The following is an 11937-nucleotide window of genomic DNA, read 5'->3' as shown; positions in this document are numbered from 1 at the left end:
GGCTCTAGAGCGCAGGCTCAGTAGCTGTGGCGCACGGGCTTAGTTGCTCCGCCTCATGCGGGATCTTCCCTGACCAGGGCTCGGGCCCGCGTCCCCTGCTTTGGCAGGCGGATTCTTAACCACTGCGCCACCAGGAAAGACCCGTCTTCAGGATTTTTGGTTCTTATTGTTGTTCATTTTAACTGGCTTTTTTTTTTTTTTTTTTTTTTGCGGTACGCGGGCCTCTCCCTGTTGTGGCCTCTCCCGTTGCGGAGCACAGGCTCCGGACGCGCAGGCTCAGTGGCCATGGCTCACGGGCCCAGCCGCTCCACGGCATGTGGGATCTTCCTGGACCGGGGCACGAACCCGTGTCCCGTGCATCGGCAGGCGGACTCTCAACCACTGCGTCACCAGGGAAGTCCTATCTGACTTTTATAAGTGTTATCTGTGGGAAGTTTGTGTGACCACTTCACTGCTCCAACATTTGCAAGCGTATGTTTCTGGATATATGCCCAGGAGTAGGATTTTTTTTTTTTTTTTTTTTTTTGACTGTGCCGTGCAGCTTGTGGGATCTTAGTTCCCCGATCAGGGATTGAACCCGGGCCGCGGCAGTGAAAGCTCTGAGTCCTAACCACTGGGCCGCCAGGGAACTCCCCAGGAGTGGGATTTTAGCTGGGTGGGAAGGAGCACACCATCTTCAGCCAATCAATTTGGAACTTAATCTCTAAGATCCTAAACTCAGGACGTTTTTGGACTAGGCTTAATTCCTGAGGAAGTGGACTGTCCCTCTCGGGGAGGGAGAATTTGGAAAGTTCTCTAGGTGGATTCATTCCATGATACTTGATTTTCATAGGAGTCCATATACTTCTTTAAGAGCTCATGTTGGGACTTCCCTGGTGGTGCAGTGGTTAAGAATCCGCCTGCCGATGCAAGGGACACGGGTTCGAGCCCTGGTCCGGGAAGATCCCACATGCTGCAGAGCAACTAAGCCCGTGTGCCACAACTACCGAGCCTGCGCTCTAGAGCCTGCGTGCCACAACTACTGAGGCCACACGCCTAGAGCCCATGCTCCGCAACAAGAGAAGCCACCACAGTGAGAAGCCCGCGCACCGCAACGAAGAGTAGCCCCCACTCGCCACAACTAGAGAAAGCCCACGAGCAGCAATGAAGACCCAACACAGCCAAAAATAAATAAATGAATTAAAAAAAAAAAAAAAAACAGAGCTCATGTCCCCCCAAGGAGGAGCTCATTCACTGAAGGCAGTGTCTGACATAAAGCATTTCTTATTTCAATAAATATTACCGCTCTAACATTGGCTTGATTTGATCTCTGTTAACCAGAACTGCCTGGAGCAAGGAGCTCCTGCTTTCCTGTTCCAGCACTTGCTGTTTCGTTTTTTAAAAAAATATTTATTTATTGATTTAATTTGGCTGTGCCGGGTCTTAGTTGTGGCATGCATGCAGGATCAAGTTCCCTGACCAAGGATCGAACCCAGCCGGGCCCTCTGCGTTGGGAGCGTGGAGTCTTAACCTCTGGACCACCAGGAGAGTCCCAGAACTTGCTGTTTCTAGGTAGTAGTCCAGCATCATAATTTTACCTCTGAGCCCCAAAGCTAAATATGTGGAAAAGATCCACTTATTTTTCCATTCATTCCAAAGTGAGTAGATCTTAACCTAAGAGAGAGGGACTCTCTTTTTATGGATGTGCTTATGCTGATAGGTAGGAATTTCTTGAGAGGTATTTAAATCTAAAAGCCCAGTCTCCACAAGGACTATAGCTAGAAATGCATACTTTATTTTTCTGGACACGCCCTGTGGCATGTGGGAATTTAGTTCCCCCAACCAGGGATGGAACCGTGCCCCCTGCAGTGGAAGCGGGGAGTCTTAACCACTGAACCACCAGGGAAGTCCCTAGAAATGCATACTTATAAAGCAGATGGTCTTTATTGTACCCTGGTATGACTCCTTTTTCTCAAATAGGAATAATCTGTAATTTTTTGGACATTTTTCATTATATTTACGAGTTGTCCATTGGGGGAAAAAAAAACCCAACAGACCAATTACTTTGGGTTTCTCTTCCTTATACACAATCTCATATTTTCTCATAACTAAGCAAAGAAGTATTTTGGGTTGTCTGCAAACATGAATTCTAGAACCCTTGTTGCTTTCTTCTTTGAAATTTTAACAAGACTGTCTCCTTTACAGGCAAAGGTGTGTTTAATCTCTTTTAATATAAATATTCCACAGATGTATTTCTTCTCATGTGTTACTTGCGATCAACAGGACACTGAAGGACTTTTAAATTGGCATTTTCCTTTTGAGCAACTTTGTCCCAACCCTTCGTAAGAGAAAAGACTATGAAAGTTTTTTGGTTTTTTTTTTTTGCCACACCGCGTGGTTTGCAGGATCTTAGTTCCCGGACCAGGGGTTGAACCCGTGCCCCTTGCAATGGAATTGCAGAGTCGTAACTGCTGGACTGCCAGGGAAGTCCCAAGACTATGAAAGATTGTCCACAGTTGGTTTGAGGGGATCACATGCCATTTTACACAAAAAATCTGTAAGGCCATCAAGCTTGAGATAATAGGTGTCTAAAGGCATCCTTCCCTACATCCTCGTGAAGGCCATTTTAGTGTCAAACCGGTACCTGAGAAACACTGTGCATCTCGTATGGCTGCATCCCTTATCCTCTTGGTGGCTTCTTTGCAGTGGCACCGCTGAGCTCTTTGCCACCTGTGCCAAGAAGGACATCCGGGTGTGGCACACGCCGTCCAACAGGGAGCTGTTGCGGATCACTGTGCCCAACATGACCTGCCGTAGCATCGATTTCATGAGGGACGGCAAGAGCATCATTTCCGGTAAGGTCGGCGTGCCAGGGTTTGGCTTCGGGCTCCGGCTGGGGCTTTGGTTCTCGTCATTCTTATCCTACCAGGCTCGACATGGGGATGACCTGGAACAGCCTCCCACTGTCCACTTGCTTCTCATCTAGCCTCTCTTTGGAATTCCCGTCCGGCTGGGATTCCTTCTGAGCTAGCAGCAATTACCAAGCAGCAATCTCTCTTCCCCCACATTGCTGCATAGAGCATGTTGCTTTCTCGCTAGCAAGGAAATTCAGTGATTCATTTACAAAGTGGATTTGAGGCCTTAGAGAGTCCAGAGCACTTGAGTGAGAACCCTTTTTGTTGTTCAAGAGATTAAAAAACTACTTAAACTAAGTTATAGCTCCAAGGGAATTTATTTTTAATTCAGTTGATTATGGTATGCCAAAATATTTTAGCATAAATTATAGACACCATGATATTCTACCTCTGAATCCTTCAGTATGCATCTCTAAAAATATTTTCCTATAAAATCCTAATTTCTTAATATTGTTTATGTTCAATCCATATACAGATTTCCCCAGTGGTCAAAAGTGAATTCACTGGTTCTGGTTCACATGAATGAAAAGTCAAGTGGGTCTTTAGGAGCAGCTATTTAAACAGTGATATCAGGAGACTTCCCTGGCGGTCCAGTGGTCAGGACTCTGCGCTTCCACTGCAGGGGGCACGGGTTTGATCCCTGGCTGGGGAACTAAGACCCCACCTGCTGTGACACAGCCAAAAAATAATAATAATAATAATAAATAAAATAAAACAAAACCCATCTCATCCCCTCTTTTCTTGGCTCTGTCTCCTCATGTTGGATTCTCCCCTGGGGCGTGTCTTCGCATAGTGGTCACCAGAAGCTCTTGGCTTACATTACACTTGGAACGAACAAACCCTGGGGTCAAGAATCTTGGAGTCACCATCACCTGCTCTTTTCCTCTAATACCCCACCCCCGTTTCCCCCCAATGGCTCCCCCTTCAGAGTACATCCAAGATCCCGTCCATCTCAGCATCTCCACCCTCGTCTCAGCCACCACCTTCTCTCTCCTGGATTATTCTCGTAGCTTCCTACCAGGACTCCCCGCTTCTACTCTTGCCCATTACCCTTCTCCCCCGATCTGCTCTCAACACAGATGCCAGAAGACTCTTTAAAGTGTAAGTCAGATCGTGCCATTTCTAGGGCTCAACGGTCTTTGCCTTTTTAAAAATAAAAGACAAAGTCTCTGCAATTGCCTGCAAGGTCCCCCCTGACTTCTCTCCCCCCAGCCCCACCTTCTTACCTCTGACTCTTTCTCTTACTGCTCAGCCCCTCGAGCCATACGTGCTTCTTTGCTCTTCCTATGCTACACATAGGGCCTTTGCTATAGCTGTTCAGTCTGCCTGGAACGTTCTTTCCCCAGAGAACCCCATGTCTCACTCCCTCACCACCTCACTGCCTCGAGTCTTGGCTGAAATGGGATCCACCTTGAGCATCCTATTTAAAATTGCTGAGGTCCAGAGCTGATGCTAAAGGTGATGAGAAGGGGCCAGCCAGGTGAAGAGCTGGGTAACAGGAAGAGGGAACAGCAAGTGCAAAGGCCCTGAGATGGGAAATTACTTGGTGTGTTTGAGGGATAGAAAGAGGACCAGTGTGTCTGAAGCTTAGAGGGTAAGGTTGGGGTCAGGGTTGAGGGAGAGTGGTAGTAGAGGAAGTTGAACAGGTAGGTAGGGAGCAGAGCCTAGTTACTGTAGAGAATTAAGGAGCTGGTTTTCATTGTAAGTGCAGTGGGAAAAGCTTTTTGAAAGTTCTTGATCGAGGAGGTGACATGACTTTAAGAAGTTCACCCTGGCCCCTGCATAAATAATTGAGTGCAGGAGAGCAGGCGTCTCAGGCTAGGGAGAAAGCTGTTATCATAACCCAGGAGAGAGATGCTGGTGGCTTGGACAAAGGTGGTCCCAGGGGACGGGTTGAGACGTGGCCAGATTTACTGTTTTCCAATTGTAATGCTGATGGGACTTGTGATGGGTCGGAGGTTGGGTTGGGTTGGGTGGATGGAATAGAGAGGAATCAAGGATGGCTCTGAAGTTCTTGGCTTGAACAGCTGGATGGATGGTGGCGACTTTTATTGAGATGGGGAAGATGATGGGAGTGGGGCTTAAAGTGGGGTTTAAAGTGGGGGCGAGGGGTGGGAAGCCAACATTTATCTGCAGGGGTTAAGTTCTACATCCCAGAGGCATGATCAACCAGCTGCTTGAATGTGCAAGTTTTGCGGCTCATGGGAGAGGTGGGAGCTGGCCTCCCGCTTCTCTCTCCTGGGATGGGGCTCGCCTGGAGGTAGGTTCAACTAAGGCAAGTCGCTCATTTCCCTCAGGAGGTGTGGCCCGTTTGGGGAATCGGGGAAAAGGGGGCTACGATTCCTGGCAGCTGGTGGGAGATCGGCCTCTTCCCTCCATCGCCACCACTGCCCCCAGTCCTGTCTCTCACTTACGATTTAAGAGGGCCGCAGTCTGCAGAGAGCACGAGTGTACTCATCCTGCCTGCCTTTGCTTCCCTTTCGTGCCAGCGTGGGACGACGGTAACATCCGAGCCTTCACCCCAGAGACAGGCCGGCTGATGTACGTCATTAACAACGCCCACAGGATTGGAGTGACGGCCATCGCCACCACCAGTGACTGTAAAAGGGTCATCAGCGGCGGTGGGGAAGGGGAGGTATTATTCTCGAAGGCAGAATCTTTTCAAAATAGCCCTTGGTTTAGAGCAACTGCCTCATAGCAGGCCACTAATTTGATTTTTTCACCTGTACTAGGAATCAGGCAGGACCAAATTAAGACTTTAGATGAAACTCTGAAATACATCATAAATTAAAGTTCTAATAATGTAAATACACATATCGATATTTGCGTTCCCAGGAAGGACATTTAGGATACAGACATGAAATCATTCTAGGAATCCAAGTTGATGTTTTGCCAGAGTTTTAGAATACTTTTTTTTTCCTCCTTCAAAAACCAGTTTATATCAATTGTCTTTATCTTATCTTTTATTTATTTATTTATCTTTTTTTTGCGGTACGCGGGCCTCTCACTGTTGTGGCCTCTCCCGTTAGGGAGCGCAGGCTCCAGGCTCCAGACTCACGCAGGCTCAGCGGCCATGGCTCACGGGCCCAGCCGCTCCGCGGCATATGGGATCTTCCCGGACCGGGGCACGAACCCGTGTCCCCTAGCATCGGCAGGCGGACTCTCAACCACTGCGCCACCAGGGAAGCCCTATCTTATCTTTTAAAGGAGATGCTATTTTTAGAATTGATTCTTTAATCTACCCAGATGCTTCGACCATCATTTCAAAATTATTACACTCGACCTTTTCGTTCCATCATTTCCAGGAGCCTAAAACATCTTTCACAAATTCATCTCAGTGTCGCCCCTCCCCTACTCTGCAGCTTTCTTCCTATCCCAAAGCCTTCCGTCTCTCAACGTAGGACTTTTCCCTTTTCCTTTTCTTTCCCCATGCTATCATAGGAATAACCCAGGGAGAAGAAAGATACAGCATCTTCACATAGCCTTTGGCAGAGTTTGGATCAAACCTGTGAGTGGCTGAATGTTTGGGTTCTGGGGCCACACCGCCTGGGCTCAGATTTCACTTCTGCCACTTCCCAGCTGTGTGACCTAGGGTGTGTGCTTTAACCTCACTGTGCTTCAGTTTCCTGTAAAAGTAAAGTATAAAGTGAAGGGAGCAATACTCCAATTAGTGAGATGTTTTTTTACACTCTATTTTGTACGAAGTCTTCAGAATCTGGTGTGCATTTCACGTTCAGAGCACATCTCCATGTGGACTAAACCCTGCAGGTGCTCCACAGACACACCGAGTCCTAGGCCATCCCCCTGCTCTCTGCCCATTACCACCCTCGCGGCTCTGTTCCCTTCCCTCACCCCTTCAGCCACGCTGTCGCTCACGCCCACGGCGTCCTTCCTTGCTCCCTCAGCCTTTGGGGGCACCGGCCTTGCTGAGGAGGGTTACAGCAGATGCGTCGCCCCCAGCCCCGATCAGCAGTCTTTTCACAATGCCCGCTCCCATTCCCCACAGCTACTCCAGACCTTTTCTTCCAAGAGACATAGTCTTCAAGGTCTTTGTAAGTGCTAGAGACCAGGGCTGCTGGTCCGCAGGCGTGCACTGGTCTGAATACTGGGGCTGCTAAGGCACTCTTAAGCATTTTATTTCCATTTTCATTGGTAAATGGCCGTTACCTGAGTTGCGAAGACCCTAAACCCACCACTTCATACCCCAACCTCCCTGCCATCCCACAGCTAATGGCCGGCGCATCCAAGGCTCCAGTCCTGCGCTGTTTGGCTGGCGCCCACACCACAGTGGCTAGAACATCTGCATCTCGCCCTGGCTAGGGAGCCACTGCCTGCCTCCATACATTCAAGATTGTGGATTTGTTTTCTCTGGCAACAGTCATCACCCTGTCCCATGTCAAGACATACTGAGTTATTTGAACACCACAGCAAGGAAGATGGCCCGGCTCATTTGGGATAACCTCGTGCTTCCCCATCTTCTTGACGAAGAAAGTGTCTTTGAATGTTTTTCTTACTTCATTTAAGGTTATTTTCCTCTTGTCAGGTGCAAATAAGTTAGTCTGTTATTACTGCTCCTAACACTAGTTTTCAGTTTAGTGTTCAACTAGACTACGACTCCTTTGTTGTCTTATATCACTTACACAAAATAATTTCTGCTCTTCTTATGTTTTAGAAGTCCAACACATTCATTATAAGAAGCATCTGACTACATTATTATGTTCTCTGGTATAGTTGTGACAGAGCGTTTATCCATTACAGGACCTACTGTTATAACCAAATAACTTTCCTTTTTCCTTACCCTTTTTATTACAGTTAGGGCATCATACTGACAGTTTTGAAATTTTGCGTGTAGGTAGTTGTATCACCTCTGCATTTCATTTCAAGATAGCAAAGGGATATTAGACAATATTTGTTACTGAAAGTGGGTGTTGGCTTCCATGGAGTTGAGAACCACTGATTCTAAATGACTGACACTGAGCAGCTGATGTGAAAGCTTAACTATGGCTCTGGGGGCTTCCCTGGTGGTGCAGTGGTTGAGAGTCCGCCTGCCGATGCAGGGGACGCGGGTTCGTGCCCCGGTCCGGGAGGATCCCACGTGCCGCGGAGCGGCTGGGCCCGTGAGCCGTGGCCGCTGAGCCTGCGCGTCCGGAGCCTGTGCTCCGCAACGGGAGAGGCCACAGCGGTGAGAGGCCCGCGTACCGCAAAAATAAATAAATACATGAATACATAAATAATACATATGGCTCTGGGTACCCAAGAGATTCCCTGATGGCGGCAGAAATTTGAGAGCAATGCTCAGCAGAAATGAGCAGACATGTTACTTCACTCGGTTTAGCAGCAGCCGCCCCTGCATTACTGGTTTTAGCAGCGGATGTCTGATATATTTCTCAGCCCTAAAGTAAAAACAGGTGTAGGCTCCCTGGTAGGCATCTCCCTGGCTCCATGGAAGAATATTTCCGCCCTGCAACTTGGCTTCCCTACCTCCCTCAACTGACATGAGAACAGGGAATTAGAAAAGCAAGTCAGCCCAGGAGGTGGGAAAGCGCTTGGAATCTTATTTTTTTTATTTTTATTATTTTTTAACCCCCTTCAAAAATCCCCAAGTTGGGACCGAGAGCCTGTGCTTTGTGGCTTCCAGGTGAGGGTGTGGCAGATAGGCCGCCAGACCCAGAAGCTGGAGGAGGCGTTGAAGGAGCACAAGTCCTCCGTGTCCTGCATCAGGGTGAAGAAGAGCGACAAGGAGTGCGTCACGGCCAGCACGGACGGCACCTGCATCATATGGGACCTCGTGTGGGTACCGGTAATGGGGAGGACCAAGCGACGCAGAACTCAATTCGAGCATTCTATTGAACTCAAGGGAAGACTCAGACAAAGGGTAGAAATCTTACTTTGGGCAACAGGAAGGGGAAGGTCCTCAGAAGCCATTCACCTCCATGGCTGTTCAGAGTTCACAGGTACTGGTGGAAAGGGTACAGTTTCCAGGAAGAGCTGGATGTTAGAAGTTTCTGGACAGATAGGGGAGTAGCTTCCCGGATCTACAGGGTGCGACATGGTTTAACTCACACTAATGCAACTCTAAGAATTTTCCAGAAGGGGGAGAAAGGCAATAATGTAAATAACGCAAGCATTTCCTCTGGTCCCCCCTCGCAGTCCAGCGGAGCCCAGGGTGAGCTTGCCGTGGGGGTGGGAGTGGGGCAGTGCCGTCAACTTGCCACGTTCTCAGGGCCCTCTTATTCTGTGAGCGTATGGTAACCCCCGTAGACTGCCTGACTCTAAGCTAACTGGACCAAAGCATGTGAACCTGACTGTTGGGGTAATTCACAGGATTTCCAAGGATGCTTTTTTTTGACTATAATCATGTTTGCTCTGTGTCTTTTATTTAGAATTATACCCTATTCCTCCGACCCCCCTCCCAGCCGAGCACCCCTCTACCACTAAGATGCCTCACTCCTGTATGTAACTGCATTAGAGAAACTTGAATAAGTACAGAGATGGGAGAAAAGAGATAGGTAGATAGATAGATAGATGATAGATGTCTATACAGAGATATTGCAAAAGGATGTGAAATGTTCTAGATTGGGGAGAAAACAATGGAACTAAAGGCAAAGGCAAAGGGGGTGGGGGAGGGAAGGATTGGGAGTTTGGGGTTAGCAAATGAAAACTAGTATATGTAGAATGGATAAACAACAAGGTCCTACTGTGTAGCACAGGGAGCTTTCCTATAATAAACCATCATGGAAAAGAATATGATAAAGAATATATATGTATAACTGAGTCACTGTGCTGTAGAGCAGAAATGAGCACAATATGGTAAATCAACTATGCTTCAATAAAATTTTTAGAAAGTTAAACTTAAAAAAGGCAAAGGCAGAACACTTTTTATTTTTTAATCTTTTATTTTTTTGGCTGCGCCGCGCGGCATGCAGGATCTTAGTTCCCTGACCAGGGATCGAACCCAGGCCCTCGGCAGTGAGCGTGTGGAGTCCTAACCACTGGACTGCCAGGGAATTCCCAGGACACTTTTTATTTAATACATTAAAAAAACAAAACCCAAAGCAAGGCTCTGTCTTCTGGCTCAGTGTGTCTCTAATTTTTCTATGCATACAAATCACGTATCATATCAAACAATATCACGGGGGATATTGTTTAAATGTAGATTTTGATTCAGTAGGTCTAGAGCGGTGCCTGAGATTCTGCATTTCTTTCTTTTTCTTTTTTTTTTAAAAAATATTTATTTATTTATTTTCTGTTGCACTGCACGGCGTGTAAGATCTTAGTTCTCCAGCCAGGAATCAAACCCGTGGCCCCTGAGGGGGAAGCGCAGTGTCTCAACCACTGGACCGCCAGGGAAGTCCCTGCATTTCTTTCTCTCTTTCTTTCTTTCTTCTCATAGTTGCGGTGCCCGGGCTTCTCCTTGTCGTGGCTGCTGTTGTTGCGGAGCATGGGCTCTAGGTGTGTGGGCTTCATTAGTTGTGGCTCGCAGGCTCTAGAGCACAGGCTCAGGAGTTGTGGCGCACGGGCTTAGTTGCTCCGCGGCACGTGGGGTCTTCCCAGACCAGGGCTGGAACCCGTGTCCCCATCATTGGCAGGCGGATTCTTAACCACTGCGCCACCAGGGAAGTCCTGAAGTCTCTGCATTTCTAACAAGCTCTCAAGTGATGCCCCTGGTGCTGGTCCCAGGGTCACACTTGCAGATGTTAGCCTACACTTGAACTTCCCACTGGGAAAATATATAACTACAAGGGTAGGTCGGAACTTGTTTCTGTGGATGGTTTGGGACCAGCTCAGATCCAGGCGGATTCTTAACCACTGCGCCACCAGGGAAGTCCTGAAGTCTCTGCATTTCTAACAAGCTCTCAAGTGATGCCCCTGGTGCTGGTCCCAGGGTCACACTTGCAGAAGATGTTAGCCTACACTTGAACTTCCCACTGGGAAAATATATAACTAGAAGGGTAGGTCGGAACTTGTTTCTGTGGATGGTTTGTGACCAGCTCAGATCCTTAAATCCTCCCTGTGTGTAGCAGGAATATCTGGTTCATTTGTGCCAAAAATCTTTAAAATTGCTCAGCTCAGCTTCCATGTTTGAAAACTTCCTGGCCTGTGACATGGCTACCCAGCCTCCTGGTCTGTGGAAGGAGAAGGGATATTTACATATGCCTTGGTATCGCATCTGAAGCAGTGGCTCTCGACCCACTGTGCGCAGCGGAATCAACTGGGATGCTGATTAAAAATGCAGATCTTGGGCTTCCCAGGTGGCGCAGTGGTCGGGAGTCCGCCTGCCGATACAGGGGACGCGGGTTCGCGCCCCGGTCCGGGAGGATCCCACGTGCCGCGGAGCGGCTGGGCCCGTGAGTCATGGCCGCTGCGCCTGCGCGTCCGGAGCCTGTGCTCCGCAACGGGAGAGACCACAGTGGTGAGAGGCCCGCGTACCGCAAAAAAAAAAAAAAACAAAAAAAATGCAGATCTGCTGGCCTCATCCCCCCCCGACTGATCCAAATCTAGGGAGCGGTAAGGCCCAAGAACACCCATTTTTAAAAAGCCCTCCCCGACACTTTGCTACTCAGCTTGTAGGGACCTTCACTTCAGAACGGTGGCCTCAGGAATGAAGTCCCGAATGTGGAAGACAGAAGGTTCATACTGAGTTCAGCCTCTCCTATTTCCTTCTCGCTGGAACTTGAGGCTTCCCGTTGAGTTCTGTGTTTCGTCTTTAGAAAAGGGCCCCGCCAGCGTCTTCTGACTGCTCTCAGTAGGTGCAAGGGGAGGATGCTGCGTGGAGTGGCCAGACTCATAGGAAGTCTCCCGGGGATAAATCAACCAAGCCATATCCACGCTTTACCAAATCCAGTTTGAATAGTAAATAAGGGGGGACTTTCCTGGTGGCGCAGCGTTTGAGAATCCGCCTGCCGATGCAGGGGACACGGGTTCGAGCCCTGGTCCGGGAAGATCCCACATGCCGCGGAGCAACTAAGCCCGTGCGCCACAACTTCTGAGCCTGCGCTCTAGAGCCCGGGAGCCACAACTACTGAAGCCCGTGCGCCTAGAG

General features: G+C 48.6%; 1 protein-coding gene across 2 annotated transcripts in view; it reads left to right on the top strand.

Moving 5' to 3' along the window:
• Positions 1–11937, top strand: part of CFAP52 (cilia and flagella associated protein 52) — a 40016-nt gene that overhangs the window by 23627 nt on the left and 4452 nt on the right. For both annotated transcript variants that reach the window (XM_024127898.2, XM_007104356.3), the window contains 3 exons: positions 2686–2834; positions 5384–5529; positions 8533–8684. In XM_024127898.2, coding sequence (XP_023983666.1) covers positions 2686–2834; positions 5384–5529; positions 8533–8684 — 447 coding nt within the window. The remainder of the gene's footprint in view (positions 1–2685; positions 2835–5383; positions 5530–8532; positions 8685–11937) is intronic.

Source organism: Physeter macrocephalus, chromosome 14 (genome assembly GCF_002837175.3).
Source record: "Physeter macrocephalus isolate SW-GA chromosome 14, ASM283717v5, whole genome shotgun sequence".
Taxonomy (NCBI): Eukaryota; Metazoa; Chordata; class Mammalia; order Artiodactyla; family Physeteridae; genus Physeter; species Physeter macrocephalus.
The sequence above is the reverse complement of the archived record's forward strand: the minus strand, read 5'-3'. Positions and strand labels throughout refer to the sequence as shown.